The sequence below is a fragment of the Diutina rugosa genome (genome assembly GCF_008704595.1).
Source record: "Diutina rugosa strain CBS 613 chromosome Unknown scaffold53_size124246, whole genome shotgun sequence".
NCBI classification, from domain to species: Eukaryota; Fungi; Ascomycota; class Pichiomycetes; order Serinales; family Debaryomycetaceae; genus Diutina; species Diutina rugosa.
The window spans coordinates 57,910-79,965 of NW_022995189.1; the positions used below are offsets into that span (position 1 = coordinate 57,910).

The 22,056-nt window shown below is 45.0% G+C and overlaps 7 protein-coding genes across 7 annotated transcripts; 5 read left to right on the top strand and 2 right to left on the bottom strand. All coding sequences in view use genetic code 12, as the record gives it.

Moving 5' to 3' along the window:
- Positions 1-1,289: 1,289 nt before the first annotated feature.
- On the top strand, positions 1,290-2,144 carry DIURU_004624 (uncharacterized protein; the record flags this gene model as incomplete). Its single annotated transcript, XM_034157518.1, has 1 exon — positions 1,290-2,144. One exon carries the CDS (start codon positions 1,290-1,292, stop codon positions 2,142-2,144), a length of 855 nt encoding a protein of 284 aa, XP_034010588.1.
- Positions 2,145-4,089: 1,945 nt separating this feature from the next.
- DIURU_004625 (uncharacterized protein) lies at positions 4,090-5,190 on the top strand (the record flags this gene model as incomplete). The annotated part of the gene is made up of 1 exon (XM_034157519.1): positions 4,090-5,190. One exon carries the CDS (start codon positions 4,090-4,092, stop codon positions 5,188-5,190), a length of 1,101 nt encoding a protein of 366 aa, XP_034010589.1.
- A 2,060-nt stretch (positions 5,191-7,250) lies between these two features.
- DIURU_004626 (uncharacterized protein) lies at positions 7,251-7,943 on the top strand (the record flags this gene model as incomplete). The annotated part of the gene is made up of 1 exon (XM_034157520.1): positions 7,251-7,943. One exon carries the CDS (start codon positions 7,251-7,253, stop codon positions 7,941-7,943), a length of 693 nt encoding a protein of 230 aa, XP_034010590.1.
- Positions 7,944-8,611: 668 nt separating this feature from the next.
- DIURU_004627 (uncharacterized protein) lies at positions 8,612-10,084 on the bottom strand (the record flags this gene model as incomplete). The annotated part of the gene is made up of 1 exon (XM_034157521.1): positions 8,612-10,084. One exon carries the CDS (start codon positions 10,082-10,084, stop codon positions 8,612-8,614), a length of 1,473 nt encoding a protein of 490 aa, XP_034010591.1.
- Positions 10,085-10,670: 586 nt separating this feature from the next.
- On the top strand, positions 10,671-12,932 carry PMT4 (dolichyl-phosphate-mannose-protein mannosyltransferase; the record flags this gene model as incomplete). The annotated part of the gene is made up of 1 exon (XM_034157522.1): positions 10,671-12,932. One exon carries the CDS (start codon positions 10,671-10,673, stop codon positions 12,930-12,932), a length of 2,262 nt encoding a protein of 753 aa, XP_034010592.1.
- Positions 12,933-14,584: 1,652 nt separating this feature from the next.
- On the bottom strand, positions 14,585-16,816 carry DIURU_004629 (uncharacterized protein; the record flags this gene model as incomplete). Its single annotated transcript, XM_034157523.1, has 1 exon — positions 14,585-16,816. The coding sequence occupies one exon, from the start codon at positions 16,814-16,816 to the stop codon at positions 14,585-14,587; it is 2,232 nt and encodes a 743-aa protein (XP_034010593.1).
- Positions 16,817-20,030: 3,214 nt separating this feature from the next.
- Positions 20,031-21,770, top strand: DIURU_004630 (proline-rich domain-containing protein; the record flags this gene model as incomplete). Its single annotated transcript, XM_034157525.1, has 1 exon — positions 20,031-21,770. One exon carries the CDS (start codon positions 20,031-20,033, stop codon positions 21,768-21,770), a length of 1,740 nt encoding a protein of 579 aa, XP_034010594.1.
- Positions 21,771-22,056: the final 286 nt, after the last annotated feature.

The window sequence follows — 22,056 nt, forward strand, 5'->3', positions numbered from 1 at the left end:
TGTCATCTTTTGTGTCACTTGGTTGTCATTTTTGGTACCGCTTTAGTGACGGTGGTGACGATGGGTGGTGACGGCGCGAGTCATGACACTGAACCCGAGGGTGATGACCTCTACCAAACATGAGGTATTTAAACCGACGAAACTGCCCCGTAGAAAAGAGTACCGCCATTTCATCAGTCGAGTTCTCCTCGTCCATCTAGCTGGTCTTGTGGACCGAGTCCGAGAGTACCGTTTTGTTACCCATCTCCTCAGTGTATGGTGGTCAGTCGCTCGCTTGAATTCCCCAGTGAACAACGTGGTTTATAGAGTGGGACACACCAGCAAGTCTGGATGGCTTTTTTTCCTTTTTAGAGCCTACGAAACCCCCTACTGTTTTGGTGGGAGTGTTTTGGTCTCACACCCGTTATACGTCACCGGCGATCGTTACACGTTTCTTTTTTTTATATTATGTATGTCTCTCAATGCACACACCCACACACACCCGCCGCCGTCGCTTTCTTACACAAAAATTTGATTTAAACGGATATTAGTCTAAATGGTCGGCCCTTTGGGAATCTCTTTAATTTTACACCAAGTGCTAGTGTACGACTATCTGTTTACGGAAACTGGTAGTAAATGGGGAGGGGTTCGCGGCTTACACTTTCCCACAGTCCCTTTGCCGACCTCGGTATTGCAGAGTAGCTCCACTTTACCGGTACTGCACATTCTTGGGGTGCTCAATTGACAACGGCTTAAGCTTGGAACGCTCCTGAACAAACCTCATCAATTGTAATGGAGAAAAAAACCAGGCGTAGATGGTTTGTGGTAATTCTTTGGTGGTATTTCACTTCATTTTTCAATACAGCTAGCTAGTTATAGCTTTATTTACCCACACAAATCAGTGCCACAGCCATGGCTGCTACTGCCAGCGGTGGCGATGAGACAAATGGCGGGGAAGCGCCAGCGACGCATCCTGCACGGGTCAAGTAGAGCCCCCCTCCCTCCACTCCCCCCACACGCACCACCCACCACCGCCACTAACACTATAAACTACAATTAGAACCCAATGGCCGGGGTTAGAAGTGATTTACGCTTGATCCTTAATGCTAGAAAAATGGTAATTTACTATACGCTCTATGGTTGGAGTTGTAGTCCTATTTGAGGCAATAGTCGAGTACGTATCTCGTATAGACTCGTGTGACTTAACGTTTACGGTGCTGCACTATATAAATCACTCTAACTCTGCTTAATGTGGATTTTTCCCACCCCTTGCCTCCTGGAAACACTCGATACCGTTTACCACCCACACGATGCTGAAGGAAGAAGGTACTAACTTGGGCACAGTGTTTTGGCCATTGTTGGCTCTGAACGTGTTTCTGGACGAATTGAAGACGAGAGCCTGCAAGGAGGTGACGGCCTACTACAATTCTTATCTCAAATCGCCTCATCCTGAAAATTTGGTGGAGTTTTTCGAAGGGGCAACCGTGTTGAAGGACCTCCAACTTTCGGAGAAGCTCGCCAAACAAGTGCTTCTCGTCGTCTTACTTTGCCCTTTGAACAAAGGGAAGGAACAACCTCGGGAAGAGATCGCCACGTGGGTTCTCCGTCAACCTCAAAGTTTGGCTGAAGTTATCAAGGAAGTTATCACTACCTTCTACGACGAAGACCGCGCCGTGCTCAAGCGTGTGATTCACCGTGAGGCGTCTCGGATTCCTTCCCCAATTATGCACTCAATTTTGAAATCTATCGCCAATGACGCAAATTTGAAGTACAATGGTTTTGACGAAATCTATACTAGAAAAGAGATTTCCCACTTCACTGATCTTTTGATTGCTGCTCTGGGCAACTCCAGAATTGGTGTTGAAATGTTGGTCAACCACTACGCCGATGACTTGGGCCAACCTACCGTGAAGACAGTGCTCGAACTTCTTGCCACTAAGTTGCCAGTGATCCCTGAACAGCCCATTACGCATGCTGAAGCTTTGGTCGATGTCTCTGCGACGGCATCGCCCTCCAACTCTAACACTGTGGAGGCTATCGAAGGCCAGTCGTCGACATCTACTGACACGGTCGTCCACCGCGCTGGCTCGAAAACGAAGAAGAGACGGGCTCCGGTACCAGTTGGTAAAATGAAGAAGCTGGCCCGCCCTAATCTGGAAAAGTGAATGAAGGAGCACGGGCAACGCCGCTCCAATTCACTATCACGAGATTCAATGCGAAATGATGTTTATTTTGTGATGTTACTTATGTTATGTATGAAATAAAAAAAGAAAAAAAATAAAAAATAAAACCAAAAAACTTATTGAGGTTGTATACATCAATGCCTTTGAGAGTTAAATCTTAAAAAAGTGATTCCGCCCGGGCTCGATCCGGGGACCTCATCCGTGTTAAGGATGCGCCATAACCAACTAGACTACGGAACCTTATTGATAGATGTTGTATTAAGTTGGGTGAAAGTCGTGTACTACTCGAAATAGCCAAACGTAAAAAGGGCGGGATGTCGAGACCAACATTACTTCAAACTTGATACCTTTCGATAACTGTGTTTAGATGCATATGGTTGTAATCTCGACACCCCGCCGGGTATGTGCTGGGTCTGTACGGTGTATGCAGGGCGTGCATCCAACGAGCGGGTGACTTCAGCTCAGCCTAGGGTTGAACACCTTAAGCTGCCCGCACCGTGACAACTCCGTTGCCGGAGTTATCACGTATGCTTCTATATAATACTCACGCGGACTCCTCCCGAGTGCACCACCGCCGGAACCTACCGGCGAATACCCATGCCCCGGTCACCTACCGGTAAACCTATACCGGTGTGTAAGTATCTTCGACGGGGTATTCCTCCAAGGCCGAACAAACTATACAACAATAGAAAGTTGGCTTATAGAAATATGGATTCTAACGTAAATGACTCTATTTGTGATTTCTGTATATTTGAGTTGATAGTCAATTATTTAGTTGGAAAATGTCTTACCGCATAATTTTGAACGCTTTGAACTGCCAATACTAGTCAAAAATGCTGTTTATTTGACAATTTGAAATAGATATAAGCGAGTTTAGGCATTAAATATCAATTCAACTCGAAATTTGTGACACTTGGAATTATTCTCCTACGTCTTCGTTCCTTATGGATGATGATCAAAAACCCCAGCGGATATGTGAAAATGTAAAAGAGGAACAAGGCGGGTGGTACGGTTTCCACCACCGTGATCTAGGATCCAAATTACCTAAGAGATAACAACAATCAAAAATTCCAATTATCAATCCCCCGTCACCGTTGATTGGGATACCTCACGGCTTTTGTGCTCAAGTCGCAGTATGCCCTTGGTGAGAGCTTAACCGTGAAAGCATGCGAAAATGAGAAATTCGGACCAATCCTTAGCTTTGGATGGTTATCTCGCACTACGTCAGTTATTCTTTCATAGACCATTTGACGCACAGAGGGCTGCCCAAACTTACATGGCTCTTGTAGAAGATTCTGATAACTACAAGCCCCCGATGACAATATGTTGGGATTTAGGTCCCTGACCTGTCTCCAGTTGAGACGTGTTGCTGTTAACTGAGTCAGTCATTGTTGTCTTATCTACACAATGCGGTCGACTATAACCAAGCTTCCAGGAATAGGGGTAAAGAGAAAGCTAGTTAAAGTGTCGAGTTGATTGGATGTAGTAAGAGATGTGTTCTTTTCTATAAACCGCGCGACGTTCATATAGCTCGTCGCGCTCTTGTGCAGTCTAGCCTCTCACTTGACCGGACGGCACACCGAAATGGATGTGATTACCTAAACAACTGGTGGATCACATCAGCGGTCCGCCAACACAATATGAACGATGCTGCTCCTTGTCAAACCCAACGACTTTTTGCTCTAGATTATCCAGCACAGTGACGTAATGAAATGCGCCTATTTATCCCCAAAGAAAGTTTAAAGTGAAAGTCATGACCTATCCTTACTATATTTGCTGAAATCACCTTGTCGATTTGAAACAGATACATAGAATTGGTTGGGCCACACCCCCTCCCCCCTTGCAAAGGGGTTGAATAAATTTATTCGTCACTCGCACCCTTTCCCGTTGATTTAATCATCACCCTTTCTTATTGATTTAATCAAATATGCTGTCTGAGGAATTTGCTAAGCGTGGCGCTGAGTTTGCGAAATTGATGGCTCTGGCCGATGTCCTGGAAGAAGAGAAGAAGGACGCGTGCGTCGAACTGTTTGATTTCATTTGTTCATTGCCCGACGATTTGGATGGCGATCAGAACTACGTGAAGTGGGCGATCAATTTGCCGCAAATGATTATGCCGCAGTCGGGTAATCTTTTAATGTTGATTTTGGATATAATTATTTGGCTACTGCTGCGGTCATCAAATTCTTTTCGTACGGTTGCATCTCAAAAGGTAGGTGAGTTTATGACTTGGCTCATTCGTTTACCTGAATCTTTTGATGTAGATGCTGGACAAGCTTTAAGTGAGCTCTGGCGTCTGAATCACGAGGAGCTCGTTGCTGTTCTCCGGAATGAGGCACTGCTGGCTTCCCCTAGACTAACAAAGGCCTGCCTCGAAAGTCTCATCCGTAAAAAGCTTGATTTAGTTGATCTTGCCAAACTCTTCCTTGTTTTTGCCAGAGATGTCCGGTGGTGTGCTGAAATGATGGTGTCCCATTTCTCTGATTGCTTCAATGATGATGAAAAGGAAGAGCTCAAGCGGCTCATCAAGGAGGCGACCACTCCTACCGTGCTGGCGCAACCCTCTCCGGGTGTTGATACTACGGCGCCGGCGTCTGACGAACTGACCGTCCCCAATACTCCCCCAGTTGAAGGCACGTCGTCAGTGGGCGTGGTTGGTGCGATTGGTCCTCGCAAGAGAAAGGCCACGCCTGATGGTCAAGCGGAGCAACGTGGCAACCACCAGGTGAAGCGTTTAACCTCTGGCATTATCTACATTGACAAGCCCTGTTGTGGCATCATTATTTTGTCACGTGATTTGTTGCAGCCAAATCACCATTTCGGTCTCACGACTGTAGTCTCGGAGTTCCGTTATTTAGACTGCACGTTGTGCCCTCTGCTCATCACCTGGAAGCAGATGGAAAAGTTTTTACATAGATCTACCTATCTTTGTTTATATCTTTTATTACACACTTGCTTCCCCCAAGCGCTAGCTTACCAACCCCTATCAACTGTATTACACTTACAGCATGACTCCCAAGTCCTCTGACCGCAAGTCGGAGAACCAATTCGATAACCTCTCAGGTTATTCTGAGGATTCTGGCAATGCCGATTCTCATCAAATCCAATCTCACCAACTGCAACGTGTACATTACCCCTGGTGATGGCAAAACCGACGTGGCTGAATGCGGCGATGGCGAAATCGAAGAGCCTGCGTGTAGTGACCTGGACGAGTAAGTAGTATATAGTTTGTGAATGAAATTGAATTGGAATAATCAAAACTGAGGGCATAATTCTTTTGGAAGCTAGTTCATTTCGTATGATAACAAAATCTGGCACTAGTGGAAGCATCAATTGGCTTTGATCGTAATCTTGTCATCACCTTTCACTGCTTCACGAGGGATGAATATTTTAGTTTGGTTCATCCGTACATCTGGCTAACCATGCTCGTGGAAGGTGTATCACGACGATAACGTGGCAAGCATTAATAGATTGGATCAGAAACCAAATGTAAAGCCTGGATATCTGGGATGATTGTTTGATTCAAAAACACCGTAAGTTAAGCGTAACCTCATGCTTATTGCCTTAATGCGCCCACTTGTTTTCGTTTCTGGTTTCGTGGTCTTTTCGATGTTGTCACAGGTGATGATTGTGCATGCATATGCATAATCAGCTGACCCCATGGACGAATACTAACCAAAGTTCTGTGACGAGAAAGAGGGACAATGGGCCATTATTCTTAACTATATAAGCGTCTAATACTTATTAACGTCAAAGCAAATGCTATTGGCTTTGTAGGAAGAGGTTATTTGTCTCCACCAGTAGTGCTGATCGTTCATGCACAATCCCCACACGAATACTGCATTTAAAACATTGAGTCAGTTGATCGATTAATTGCATGAATCGGTGAAACATGCTGAAAACTTTTCAATACAAACACCAACACACCAAATGTGGTCCGCGCCACTTGAATCAATGGTGTAATCGGCTTGATCCCAAAATGAAATATCAGGAATTGATATCATACGGATGTTGGTATGTGTTTGCCAAAGAGAGCTCTACTTTGATTTATCTCTCTTCCACAAACTTGCAGATTGATTTGATTAACTTGGGGATGGCACCAAATAATGCTCTGCAAATACCTCAATGTTTAATTTGAACTAACAAACAAGGCTTCAACGGATGGCCTGACGTGAACCCAACAAGTCTTTGAATTTTGGACTGATCACTTTCGTTGCAGCCGCTTTAAGTCGACATCGCCTTCAATTACCACAAACTTATCAACACCAAAGTTGCTAAGATGTATGAAGAACCCGATGAAACTATCAATGGTGTTTTTGACCGTTTCTCGAGATCGACTCGTCGCATACTATCCAAATTGCATCTTGCAACACCAGAAACCAAGAAAGTTTGATTAAGAGCAAATTAGAAGGTAACCAACAACTAGGCTGACAATTCTCATGGTATAGCTAATCATGAGACGTTGAAATGCTTGAAGTTAAAGTCCTATCGTGGGAAGACAAAAAGAGATTCGTCCAGCGCTATCGAATAAGTTTCCAAGGCCAATCTAAACTCAGTCCATAAGACGTGGATGATCTCCAGTGAATATTGTATAATTACGAACACAGGTTCAGTGAGCTTACAGAGAATGTGAAGGAGATATGAGTCTCCGTGTACGCGTGACATATGGTGAGAATTACGCTTCAGAACCTGAGCTACCTCTTGTGTATGATATAGCTGTCCTTTTAAATGATGGTTTAGGTTATTTTCGCATTTCAACTGGCTGTGATCATATAGTTATCTTCAATGGTGTTGTGAAAGTGAGTGCAAGAAGTGTAAATCACTGACACGAGCCGCACAAGTAGCTTCCCTGCAATATGGAAAATCACTGAATGCTCCAAATCTAACGCTATAAGGTCTAACTGATTAATCGTTTGGTCGTCAACCTACTACGCCTTGGTCTAGTTGAAAGTGTATACCTCATCCTTGCTCCTCAGCAAGACTTTTCCAACCGATCTCGACCGCCACCTACCTCAGATCTGTTGGGTCGTGCCCTTTAAGGAAAAAAAAGGGATGGATGGATTAAAACTTCAGCCACCTCCATCAATCATGCTGTCTGACGAATTTTTCACACGGGGTCACAAATTCTCAAAGTTGATGAAACTGGCCAATATTCTGGAGATCGTCAAAGTCGAGGCGTGCTATGATCTGATTGCATACATCAATTCGTTGCCTTCGGGCTTGGAAAATGACCTTTATTTCGTTGCCTGGGCGGCGGAATTACCCCAAACTAAGTTGTCGAAAACGCTTACCAGAACGCTGTTGCTTGTGGTGTTGGCGCTAGTGAAGCGGAAAGCCAGCAACTTTAGTGTTTTCGCATTTAGCCAGCAACTCCTGACTTGGATCATTCGTCAACCTAAGGCGTTAGCTGAATCGGCTGGAGAGGTGTTGGCTCGGCTATGGCGTTGGGATAATGGCTCACTCGAGGTGGTAATCGGGAGAGAAGCGCCTTTGGCTTCTGTTAAGGTCTTAGACTCGTTTTTCAAGAATATTCTTAACTTCCTAGCACTCACCGAGTGTGAATGCAACCTGATTGCCAAGCTCTTCCTCGCTGCTCTGGGCAACGTCCCATGGAGTGCCGTGACCGCGGCTTCTCGGTTCGAAGACGACATGAGTTTCAAGGAACAGGCTGCGATTATAAAGGCGATTTTGAGTGCCAACAACCAGCAAAATGCCGATGTACTGTTGGTTCTGAGGTATCAGATGCTGTCACGTCGGAAGATGACCAGGACGAAGAAGTAAGTAACTTTTGAATAATTTTGAATGACATTGAAAGAGAACATCTACACGAAAGGAATTATATCGCAAAGCGTTATGAGTAAAAAGTCAATAGACGTGAATTCTGATTATGGCTTTGAAGCTACTAGAGTAAGCGCATCGCTATTGAGGGACATTGACTATTTCATTTTTAGTGAAATAAGATTGTTCTCATACCACAAACTTTGACTGTTAGTTTCAACAAGTAGATCAGTAGCTGGAAGGTGTCTAAATGAGTTTTATAGTTGAACATCAAACGTAGATGATGAATGAGAAACTTCGAAGCAACTTTGTTATCACTATTTCAATTTCGTGTTGATGTTCAATCTGTTTTGTCGTTCTTATAGTTGTTTGTTACAATTCTAAAACTTCATCAAACTTATAGCATAAGTAATTCGTAGTTGAGACTCGGTTTCCCTTTATCGAGTTGAGTCTCTATATCCAACCCCAGGCTCAAATTTTGATACCATCGATTTATTGTTAAGAGGAAGAGAATGACTTTGACGAGTCTCGAACAATGAATACAACCAATTCTAGTGATGATATGTTTTACATCCATTGCCTACTGCCGCAATTAGAACTTGTTAAGCTTATTACTGTAACCTCAAAGGCGTTGTAACTTGTGGTATCATAATGATATTCCCTATATACTACTACTCGTTTTGTAGGATTTGTGCACATAATGCCTTAATTTCAGTGTCAGCTTGAGGCAAGGACGACAGTAATGCCGCCACAAACCGTGAGTTATTGCTGAGAATCTTAAACAGAGGTTCTTCACGAGCAGAAGGAAGAAGCTCTGCCAATTTGGCAAGAAAATTCTTAAGACCGGCATAAAATTCGTTGGAAATTGGGATATTTTGAGTGACCACTTTGTGCACCACCATCCCGGAAAGTTTTATCTGTTCGAGGACAATTTCAAGTGGCATTTCACCTTCATCCCAGGAGAAACACAGATTGAGCAATTGGGGGTCTAGCTTGCCATCATTATGCACCAGCTGTTCGAGCAACGTCAATTTCGTGTGTTTGTCTTCGACGAGCTTGATTAGCTTTGCCGTGGTGTCCGCATTTCCCACACGGATAAGCTTTCGTAACAATTTATTCACCAACCCACTGATTTCCGGATACAATTGGGCGTTTGTGCGAGAAATTTGGCACCATCGCTCAAGCGTTTCGCCGTGGTTAGTCACCACTTCGTCAACATACTCCAGCGTTATGAGATTAGTCATCATGTGTACTGCCTGAAGCTGAACAACGTCGTTCATGGCAAGATCAAAATAACGAGCGATGAATTGGCGAGGATTGTCGATATGTCGCCATACTTCCTCTGCCCGCTGCTTCAGCGTGATGTAGTTCCCCAAAGTGATCGCCCACGCTGCCTGAGAATAAGGGTTGTGTAAAGATTGCACCCCGGCAATTGCAAGGTCGAGTTCCTCATGCACCGGGTACAGCGGCATCAGCGTCAAATGACCCAGGATGGCAAAGAGCTTCCGGGCAATTACAGCGTAGTTGCTACTCAGGGTGGGGATGGCCTCAATTTGAGTGATAACCCCCGGGTTCAGCCCATGCACGGTTTTGCAATCATCGATCGTGGTGGCGCGAAGCACGATATCCGCTAAATTGGCCATAAGTTCATCATTGTTGGTGGCAATCGCCTGAGGGATAAGTGACACCCAAGCCGGGATCTGAGATTCCGGAACGTGGTTCTCTGTGGCCTGGACCTCTTTGACCCACTCCACAAGTCCGGCGCGGGCCTCAAGCTGTTGAGTACAGTCTGCTTTAAGGATATAAGCCAGTACCGACGGAACCTGGGGGTATATCCGCCCCAACCACGCGAGTTTGTGGGCTTCGTCGGCGTAGATGAACTGGAGCAAAAGGAGGGTGGCGCGCTCTGGTACTTCGGCAAACACCCGGTTGACGCCTCTCCACACCTCGGGGGTGGCTACCAACTGCTGGCGGTTGGTATTAGAGTCGGCGGTAAGGTTTATAAGACACCGGAGCGCCTCGTTGGGTTCGTTGTCAAGGCCTTGCACCACCAGGAACACGATACGGTCCCACTGTTCACGCACCTCGGGGCCATCACGGTACTCGCTGTCTCGTAGTTTGTCCCCAAGATCAGCTAGATCCATGGTTGTACGGGTATTTGGTGGTGGAGCGGGTGAGGATTTGTCGGCGGGTTAAGAAATAGCCTTTGGCCTGAGTGCGGCGTCGCGTTTGCCGGCTGTGTTACTAAAGATTATGTAACAATGAAAAAGTGAACCAGGTGTATATGTACGCTTAAAAAGTCATCATCGCTATTTTCGAGCCGGGTGACGAAATGGGACCAGTAATTCATAGCCGGTTTGTCGAGAAGTAATCGAGAATTTTCATCGGGGTTATATTTACCGCCTCTGTAAGGGACCATGAGGGATTTGGAATTCGCAGTCATGTGACCGCGCAAACTCCAGCCATCGTTGCCATCATAAATAACGAAATTCCAAATCTGAGTGCTTGCTTCTCATCTCAGCATTGCGTAAATTGACCACCTGCCTTTAGTTGAGCCTACCAGTTGGTCCCTTCATCGAATCCTCACACTACATCCATTGACTTCATGGCCATGCTCTGGAGTTCGCTTCCGGTGCTTTTCGTTATTTGTTGTCATAATTATGAGCTCTGCCCCCGCGCAGCCAGGGACACGTTACCCATAACCGCGTGTGTCTCCACGTCACATCCATCATGTCCCAATTGCGTTCCCGCAAACCGGGCCCCCTGGCCGCCGCTACCATACGGGAACCGGAGAGTGAAGATGCCACCGCTGAGAAGCTTACTCTCACTTACGAGCCCAAAGACCCGGAGTACAAGTACTACGGGGCGATGATGATCATCACGTTGATCGCCGCCTACCTTCGGTTCTCCAACCTCGAGTTCCCATCAAGAGTGGTGTTTGACGAAGTCCACTTTGGCAAATTTGCCCTGTACTACCTTGAACGGACCTACTTCTTTGACTTGCACCCGCCCATGGCCAAATTACTTATCGCCGCCTGGGGGTGGCTTGCCGGGTACGATGGCCACTTTAAGTTCGACAATATCAACGACGACTACCTCAAACACGACGTCCCCTACGCGTGGTTACGGCTGTTACTGGCAGTGCAGGGTACGCTAGTGGTGCCGGTGTTATTTTTGACGATGAAGACGTTGGGGTTCTCGGTACTGGCAGCATTGTTCTCGCTGGTGCTTGTGGCATTTGACAACGCCCAAATCAACGATCTGAGACTCATTTTGTTGGATGCCACCCTTATCTTGGCAGTGACGTTGACGATGTATTGTTACGCCAATTACTCTAAGGTGCGCACTCAGCCGTGGCTGGTGAAGTGGTGGTTCTGGCTTTACGCCACCGGCATCTCGCTTCTGTTGGTCATCTCCACCAAGTACGTGGGGGTGTTTACCTACGCGGCGATTGGCGTCGGCATTGCCTACGAACTTTGGATTCTCTTAGATGCTGACCGTGGCCTCTCCATGGTTCAGTTCACTTATCATTTTGCCGCCCGCGCGTGGGCATTGATCATTGTCCCCTTCTGTCTCTACTTGTTCTGGTTTTACCTCCACTTTGCCATTCTCACCAAACTGGGTCCTGGTAATAACTTCATGCTGCTGGAATTTAAGGAGACGCTTGAAGAATCGGAGTTGGACGTCATTGCCAAGCTGCTCCAATACGGTGATACCATTACCATTAAGCACCAGGACACGGGAGCGTTTTTGCACTCCCATGACTTCGTGTACCCTTTACGGTACGAAGACGGTCGGGTGTCCTCACACACCCAGCAAGTCACCGCTGTTAAGCCCGGTCAGCATTTCACCGGTGACGCCGCTGACGATGAAAATAACCTTTGGATCGTGGAAGCTCCTCAAGGTGACAAAGAGGGCGACGGGGTGTTCACCCAAGACCAATTCCGTTTGCGCCATGTGGGTACTGGTGGCTACATGTTAACCCACGACGTGGCTCTGCCGCTTTTGCTGACCAATGAGGAGTTTACTGTTGGTTTCAACGACGACGTCGCTGTCGGTGGTCGCCTTTACAACGACACCTTATTCCGTTTCCGTTTTGGTGGGAAGGACCACAAAGCGAGGAAACAAATCAAGACTAAAACCCTGCAAATCAAAGTGATGCACGTGGCCACCGTGGTGGCGATGTGGACTCACGATGACGAGGTACTTCCTCAAGAGTGGGGGTTTGGCCATCAGGAAGTTTCGGGCAACAAAAAGGTGGCTGAGAGCAACAACTTGTGGACGATTGACGAAATTGTCGGCATGAGTGAAGACGACCCTCGTAACGTTCATGAGCCTCGTCCAGTTAAGCACATCCCATTTTTGAAAAAATGGTGGGAATTGCAGGGGCTTATGTTCCGCCACAACAATCAATTGAGCAGTGAACACCCGTACGCCTCGCAACCAGACGCATGGCCCCTTGCCTTATCGGGGGTGCTGTTCTGGAATGACAACGAAAACAAGCGCCAAATCTTCTTCGTCGGTAACATTATCGGTTTCTGGGTACAAACGGCATTATTGGCGGTGTTTGTGGGACTTGTGTTTGCTGACTTGGTTACTCGTCGTCGCCATGTCTTCATCCTCACTAATCAAGCAAGACTGCGTCTTTACCATACACTTGGCTTTTTGTTCATTGCTTGGGGCTGCCATTACTTCCCGTTCTTCTTGATGCACCGGCAAAAGTTTTTGCACCATTATCTTCCCGCTCATGTCATTGCTGCAATGTTCGCGGGTGGTTTAGTGGAGTTCCTTACAAGCAACAACCTGACGCTTAGAGGCACCCATATGGGTTTGCGCCGGAAGAAGAACCTTTTGGTGCTGGCCCTTCTTATCATCCCCGTTATTTGGTGCTTCTACTTCTTCTCGCCCCTCACCTACGGTAATGTCGTTTTACCTCCAGATGAAGTGCGTAAGCGCCAATGGTTCGACATTATTTTGCACTACAACAAGTGAGTGATTCGCTCTTGATGTTGAAAGATATATTCATTTTCTTTTGGTTTGGGGCTATCACGTAAAGACTTTAGTTGATCAATACTATAAAATGATTGATTTGAAAGTAACATCTTCTTCAAAGTTAATGATCCTTAATTTTAGAATTCCAGAAAGGTCTTGCACTTGTAGGATTACAACCGTACTTTAATTTTCTTATTCAGCATCACCGCTAATCTTAAGCCTTTGAGATTCACAAAGTGGGGCAGTTTTCTCGCCATATTGTACGGAGGTTGCAACTATTTCAAACTCATGCTTTTGCCCCACTTGTATCGATTTGCCTTAGTAAGACTGATTCAGAAGTTTATCGCTACTGCTGCTTTTGATGTGATTGAAGATACTTTTACGTTGAGTATGACCTTAACGCTCCCATATCATGTAGCCGTCTACATCACTGTCCCTTTGGGTTGAAAGATTGACATTGATTTTTACTTGATGTTAGTTGTCTGGCTGTTGGAAAATTGTTAACAATGAAAAATGTCCTGAAATTGTTGAATCATATTGTCAGCTGCCATAGTTTAATGGAAATTACTTTAGATTGACGATTGTACCAGATTAGTGAAGCAAAGGATTATTAACATAGTGTTGGCGGACCGCTGATGTGATCCACCAGTTGTTTAGGTAATCACATCCATTTCGGTGTGCCGTCCGGTCAAGTGAGAGGCTAGACTGCACAAGAGCGCGACGAGCTATATGAACGTCGCGCGGTTTATAGAAAAGAACACATCTCTTACTACATCCAATCAACTCGACACTTTAACTAGCTTTCTCTTTACCCCTATTCCTGGAAGCTTGGTTATAGTCGACCGTATTGTGTAGATAAGACAACAATGACTGACTCAGTTAACAGCAACACGTCTCAACTGGAGACAGGTCAGGGACCTAAATCCCAACACATAGGAATTGACTAGGGGGCGTTTCTTATCATTAAAGCCAACCGCTGTAGAGTCATTGAAATAGCAAACAACCAGAGATTCATCATGTTTTCAACCTCGTGCTCGGCTTCTCAATTTAGATGTAGAAGTTCAGTGAATATTGAATAGATATCGATGCGAGACATCACTTTAGGGGCAAAGCAATTAATGAAAAACCTTCAGTTGGGCTTTCATGGAATCGAACTCGGTATACAATCGTAGATCGGTACTCGCTTGATTTTGGCAATCGAATAAAATTATCAGGCAGCTTTAGTGAAACAAATTAGGTCTACTTTGTACGCTTTACTATACATGGTACCATAATTCATGAGTTGCTTTGAATGTCAGGACAATAACGGTCCCTGTCCAGAATATGCTTACCTATGATCATTATATAAACTCGAAACTCTACGTTGTAGCCACTGAAATGTACCTTCATTTTGCCATTTGCGAAGAATGCCTTCGTCACTTTTGTCATTAGATGTAAACATTGAGCAAATTGCAGGGACTTATATTCATACACACAACATGAACCTCACGCAAAGCCACCCTTTCGATGGGTGCTGAAACTGATTTGTATAATCAAATTTCATCTGATAGATATGTGAGTATTTTAAAAAGGTATAGATGTGAGAAGATGCCAGTAACCACTCCTGCAACTATTAGTTCCTAGTCTCGAAGTTAATGTGTGTGGCACTGTCTTCAATTTTCTCGATGAACCGTCATAATGTAATAATCTTGTCGCAGGCCAGACCACGATACCAGTACCGGTTGGCTTAGTTCTTTTCGCACGGTGATTCTGTTGAATGTCAATTCTTTCAAATCTTCATCTCTGTATATATCGCATAAGGAGATGACTTTGGACCCGTCTCGCAAACAATTCAACAAGTCCTTCACACCATCGTTAGTTTTCAGGTCAAACAATTTGTTGGGTACAAGAACCACACTGCAGTGCTTAAGTTCATTCTCCACTTTTTGATTGCCCACAAACAGCTTCCCAAGTTCAAAGTTTATTTGCTGTGGCTGGATACCAAGCATCAAAAGGTGGTTGGTCAACCACCTATCTAAAGCCATAGTTATAGGCAGAAGATCTTTTCTTATTTCACACCCACCCGACTTTACTCCGAATTCAAGCCACAATTGATGGCAAATCAAACCAAGAGCCATTCCTAGGTCGTAAAACAATTGGTCGGGTTTTATTTGAAGAATAGTAAAAATTTCGGAGACGAATGGGAATAATAGCTCGCCAAACACTTCAGGGGTGCCAGTTGTGTATTTCCGAAGGGTAGAATTTTCAGGAGATACAATTCGAGCGTATGCGTTATCAAGTATCAAGTGCACAGCGAGTCTCAGTAATGTTTTTTGTTCCCGAATACGTTGTCTCGAGCGAACATAAAAATTAGGTGGAAGCAGAAACTGCGGAGATCGAACCTGTTCACTCTTCGGAAATAATGTATGAGGAATTGATTTTTCCATGATTTCGTCAACCCAGATGCCTAAGGCTAAATCCTGGAGTGTTACTGATTTTAGCTTGACCCCATTTTCTGAAAGCTGCATGCGCCACGTTTGGTTTATATCGATCTCGTTATTATTCACGATATTTTCCACAGCTTGTCGGTTAGGACTGAGGAACAACATGAGAAGGTTCCACTTATCAACAAGAAAAAGGATTTCAGAAGCGTCGTCATTGTTCCATGCGGCAATTAAGTCTTCTTGAAGCTGGAAAATTATACTTTGAAGACGAGCCAGGTAAGAGAAATATAATGAGTAACAGACTTGCCAAAATTTTCCAATCCGAATGATTGGGTCAAAATATCCGCCACGCGGGTTGCAAATTGTATAACTTGCACAATGACCAGGGAAAAAATAAAATCGCAACATAATCACTGGGGAATATTTCATACTGCTTTCACCGAAAGAACGCGAAAAATTTTCCGATAGTAAGGTGAACCACTTTGGGGAGTTTTTGCAGGTCTTCACAGCCAGATCGTCAATGTTGGGGACATCGGTTCCAACGGGACACCTTGAATCGAAACCGCTATCTGGTTCTGGGTATCTGGGATTGGCGGGAAGATTTTGGTTGGTATAGAGTTCCGGCAAGTAAAACTGGCGGCCGTGAAGGGGGACTCTCGTATCACTCATGATATTTTTGGGATCATAGGCGTCGGTGAAAGGTTCTCTTATGGGTTGCGATTTTCTAGGCACTTTCAGTGCCAGCGACACAATTTGTAAGCGAGAATGTAAGAACCGTTCCATATTGCAATATTGGAGCCTCCCGTACATGTTACAGATGTATTTCTTGCTTCGTATAGGGAAGTGGCCAAAAACTTCTTCTCCCATAGGACCATTCAATTCGTCCCGCTCAAAGAATTTTTCGAGTAATTCTTTCTCACCAGGGGTAAACTCACAATTAGGGTGGTGCCGTTTGATGTAGTCCACCACCTTCGACAATGGTAAATCAGGGAACGTTTTGATGAGATAATTGTTAGTGAGATTAGTCCGAAGCACCGTTTTTATTCTCAAAGGTCGTTTTTTCAATTCCCTTTCAACGATTTCCTCGGTTGATAATTGCAGTCTCGGCGTTGACCGTCGTTTTACCGGCTGTGTAACGTGTGTGGCATTCAACAGTGAGTTTGCCTTCAGTCCATGTGATGAATTCAACCCTTCATGACGATGGTTGAGCTTCAGGTTGTTTGTGGTTTTGCTCACATCCCCATTTCCACCAACAGATGTATTCTTTTTGATTGGCGATGTGGAATTTGGGTGTTTTCTTTTCGAAACTCTTTCAAACGGCGTCGGCGGCATAATGCGTGGGGGGTCAACCTCCCCTGCATTATCGCGTCCCTGAGGCTTAGTGGTTGCGGTCCCGCCACTATTGAGAGGTCTTCTTCGTTTGTGAACTCTGTTACCAGAGGAATTGATTGCTGGAGGCATTGTACTGCTATCTGTCAGAAACTTCAAAGTAGCGTGGTTGAAAAGGGGAGTTGCTAGTGATCTGCGACCCGCGGAACATTACACAAAACCAACAGAGTATGATACCAGTACCATAGCTCCAGAACTAGGTTTAAAAACCAATGCTTTGAGCATCGTCTAGTTGCTAGAGAGTAACATCTTCAGCATACAAATAATTCAGATTAGTTCTTTGTTTATTTACAAATTGTGCCGCAAGACTCATTGTATATTTGACTGCATATAAATTTATCAAATGCAGTATTTATAGCGCGATAGCGAAATAATCAAAGCAACATCGATAAATCGACTAGTGATATTAGAATTTCTACAGAAATTGATGCATACCGTCTGTTCACTATTAAATAAAATAAAAAAACAGATTGATTTTCTCGATCGCTCATTAGCGGAGACACCATTGTCTTTCTCAGAGATTCGCTACTACTCGCAGAGCTATTTTTCAGTGTACCAACCAATTAAATTTGTTTTAAATCGCGCACAAAATGAGATGCGTTCAATTGAGGCGAGGAAATGCTTAAAGACGGCAACAATTTCACATCCGACAAACGACGTTTGAAGAAGCCTTGACATATGTAATCGCGTTACGACAAACTTTTGATTCCTTGATTTTCCTTACTTCGTATTGTTTAACATACACTGCGTGATGCTACCTCTGATACCGAATCATGTCAAGGAGTCACCGTTTATCTTTATGCATGGCAAGATCGCCAACGCCTATTATTGGACATCAACGATTTGATCTTGAGTCCGATGGATATGCCGGGGTTGTGTTATTTTCTAGTCCAACGAATATGTCGACGTCATCAGGAGAGAGCATTCGCTATAGACAACAACGTATTTGCATATATCGCTTAGGGACAATGTTCATGGGTGCAAACGTGAACGACGCCGCGTGGTACTTATACCTAGATAATTGATGACGAATCGTACTCGAATACAACTTACACGATGCTGGCATCACCTGTCAATTTTCGAACCAAAATGAGGGTGTAGCGCTCTCATTTGGATAAATGGGAACACTTTTCCGTGGTCATGTTCAAGAAGCAAAGGTTATTGGCATATAATCGCTAATTTAACCAAAGGACAAAAAAGTAGTTTTCAGAGAGCATTACTATGGCGTCAGTGTTTTCAAGGGGTGTGCTATCAAATCTTCAAATCCCCGGGATATCCTGGAGTCACTTACAACCCCTCTGCCGTTGGAATAAAATCGAACAAAGAGTGGTAGGCCGACATTCAGATGCACAAGTGCATTACACAAGAATTTCATACAAATTCATTTATCAAATATGCTAAGTCTCGTATTCTCTATGAACTTTTTACTATGTGTCCATAATATTTCACTTTCTTTTCTAGAGTGCACGTAATTTCAGAGAGGCAACTGTTTAGACGACAATATGGAGTCACGTATTCCTAATCGACGGAAAGTTGACAGACCTGGGGATATCATTGGAGTCAGTGCAATTCATCAAGAATTTTTCTCATCTTTATTCTTGGGTAAACCCCTAATGGGACAAACGTGGCATAAAGTCAATAATCGAGTCTTGCCATCCAACAGTTCCTCAAAATATAAACTGAATAACTTAGTTATTTGACTCCAGTTCATTGAACCACGGCTTCTCCATTCTTGGGAGTTCTACCTTCTATGCTCTCATCGAAGCTGCTCCTGAAACAGAACTAATCGATCCTTTCGAAATCTCTATTGAGATGACTGGCGACGTGGATTATCAACGTGGAAAGTTTACTGCTGCCAATGCTTCGCTGGCTTTGTGAGACTTCGAAAGGTTAACTCTTTTGATTGTTGATCTGTTACCGCAGTTGGTGTTTATAAACTTGAAGCAACAAGGCATCATTTACGTGGCTACTAGTTAGATTTTGACAGTACTAAATGGACATATGATCAACCACAGGTATTTGTTTGCGCTGACGATGTCATGGTCGCCCTTATGGTCGGTTGTCGACAATACCAGCAACGAAGAGGCGGGAATCAACGAGACTGTTGGTAGCTATGATTCCACTTGCTACTAGGTCATGGGGGCTGTGGTGAACCCCCGTTGGTTGTCACGACCATGTTGGTAGCAACTCCGGTGAAAATCGAATGCCAGTTCAGCGCACTGCGTAATTTTCACCGGTTGATTTGAAAACAATTCCCTTTCAAGGAATCGTTGCGATTGGTGATGAAAAGACCTTTGAGGCGAATATCGATGCTTGTAGTCTAGATCCGAGAAAGGTTATTATTGCCAGTATTATAGGAGTGCCGAGCTTTCCATGCCTCTCGAATAATAATATTGACAGCGTCGGTGCTATGTCCGTTGCACAAGACGATTTTAATCTATTCAGGACGACAATAACGATATCAATGAGACTACAGATGAAATTGAAAATTACATTGAGTCTTAACGCCGCGAAGAATCGAAATATGACGGGTATTTATTGTATGATCACAATATATTCAGAGAAAGTGTTGAATTAATCACCGAGAAACCTCTAGGTATAAGTGGACTTCAACTGAGATAGCCACGGTTTTGGTTGTCTATCAACAATACCGAATCATAACGCCGGTGTGGTGGGGTGCGGGCCTTTTTTTTTTTTGGCTGCAAATTCGCAGTTGCAGAGCAGTGGTAGTAAGCGAGCCATACGCACCAAAAAAAAAATAGAGGTACTGATGACAAATTTGAAATTGTCTTTCCAGATAAGTAAGAAAATAACAAATACTTTCGGATATCTGTGAAAAGTATTTGGAATTTAGTTCGAGATTTTTTCCGTATATTCTTCATTTCTACTTAAGGAAACTCGTAGAGTGTCGTGTGTGCGTCTCAGATAGGGGGTGGTGTTTGATGGGGTGCAGCACAGGTCATACCACCCGGACATCATCAACAACAACAAAATCCACAACATACTGAGGAACATGAATTTTGAAAACAAATTAGTATTGAATACAAGCAGCACCAAAATCCCTCCAAAGGCAGCACCGCGGAACGTGTCCAGCTTACCACCAGGCTTCACCCAAGTCGTATCAAATTTGCATGACCCGTCTTTTCCTTCCTCAATCGGTGATTATTAATGTAGTTTTAAGGGGGGGGTGAGGCAGTTCAGGGAAACTGTGGCACCCACCATATTAACTGCGCGCACGAGTATTCATATCAAAAATCTACCACTGACAACTTCAATAATTCCCGAAATGACGACTGTCGCCGATGACGGCGGTGAAGCTGGTGTTAAGGTTGGTGTTGAATCTGGTGGTGCAGCTGGTGGTGCAGCTGGTGTTGCAACTAGTGTTGCAGCTGGCGGTGAATCTGGCAGTGACGACAATGGTACCACTAGTGACGACGTTAAGTACATCGTCAACAACACCGACGAGGAGGAGATTGACTTCCCCAATACCGCAAAAGTGCCAGCGACCCCCAATGCCCTCAAGTCCAACAGATTGAGCCGCAGCATACTCACGCCGCAGCAATATGACGAATTACTTTCCAACTTCGACGGGACGCTTGCGGAGAAGATACCTATCTACCAGCAATGGGCCCAGGAGACGCTAAAAAACACAATGCTTGGTGATGGGTCCATGGAGATCATCATTGAACACGCAAGTCTGGAATTGCAAAAGAATCTTGAATACGACAACGTCGAAGCTGTGCTTCAATTTTGGTTGGAGGCCACCAAACACCCGCGGTTTTACAATGCCGACTACGTGCCTAGCACCACAATGTTGTTAGTGAGATTTCCGGCCGTGCTCTTTAAGCAGAACCATAACAATAGAAAACTGTTGACGGAGGCAATCGTGCGCCTCTTGGATATCACTTCCAACCATGTCCACTTCTATGTTAAAAGGGCGATTATGAACGAGATGCAGACGACAGAAATCGTGTATATTATGAGGGAGGTCTTGCCGATTGTATTGTTGGGCAAACTTGATTTGACAAGGCACGGCACTATCACCCAGATTAAGTCTGTTTTGCTCAACGCCGAGAAATTGGGCGTTATCAGGCTCTTGGAAGCGTTGGACTTATACGGTAAAAATTTCGACGAGGACGTCAAGAAGGCGATATTAGCTGCTTCTTCGCTGCAGCAGACACCACAAAACGAAATCTTCTCTGACGAGTCGTCCTCGCTGGCACCGCGTGAGCAATCGTCCGACGACGACGATGATGATTCTGGTACACAACTGCCTGACCAATCGCCCCATGGCCAACCGTTGACCCCGCCCCAACAGCGGTTCCCGCCAAACCTGCAGGGTAAGCTGGCTAAGACCCAGGCGAATCGCTTGTCGCAAAAGCTGGCATCAGCTCCTGGTGCTCACGTCGTTGAACACCACAATGACACCCCTCCTCCGCCGTCGCCATCAATGGAAGCTCTGCCGCTGACTGGAATCCCGGAACTTCTTCGCAACGAACCCATCTTATGTGGCCCACAATATCAGCCTCGTAAAAGACGCCACCCGACCAACTTTGCCTCGAACAAGAAGCCTCAAAACAAGAATCTGCGTGTGTCATCCAGAATGCCAAGGGCTGCTGCGTCCGTCCCACACGCCCGACCTGTTGCTAGCCACCAACGTCTCGCTGGGCAGCCCCACATCAGCGAGATTCTTGCTCTTGTTAAAGATCGACCATTCTTCTTTTATGGGCCGATAAGTTTAAATTTTTACTATTGTGGCCACGGCGATTCGGGGATACTGGAGGCAAACTCTTCAGCATCCACGGTCGACAACGAAGAGTTAGCCGACCGCGAAATTAGCGCCGATGATGGTCACGAAGACGCTGGCCACGACGACGTCCACCACGACGACTCTGGCCACGAAAGCGTTGACATCAAGTTTTTTGACGACGAGTATGACAGCAACGAGTATGACAGCGACGAGTATGGCAGCGACGAGGTTGACGGCGACGGATTCAGAAGCATCAAATATTTCAAGCACCGTTGATGATGACGAATATGAGGCTTATCAGCACAATTGATGATCGCCACGTGCAAAAGGTAGGGGCCTCCAGTGAGGTGCCAAGTGAATAATTAGTGATTTTAACTCTCAGTTACGTAATGTTTTCAATACCACTGTAGACATATCACCTCTGGGAAAGCAATTGACTGTAAATGAACCTCTGTCCAGGCATCAGCATGATATTCAAGCAAGGTTGTTTATAAAAAATTACGGATGCACCGGGTTCGTCACGTGCCTGCAGTCGCGTGAAGTCATTTGCGTGCGTCGTTTT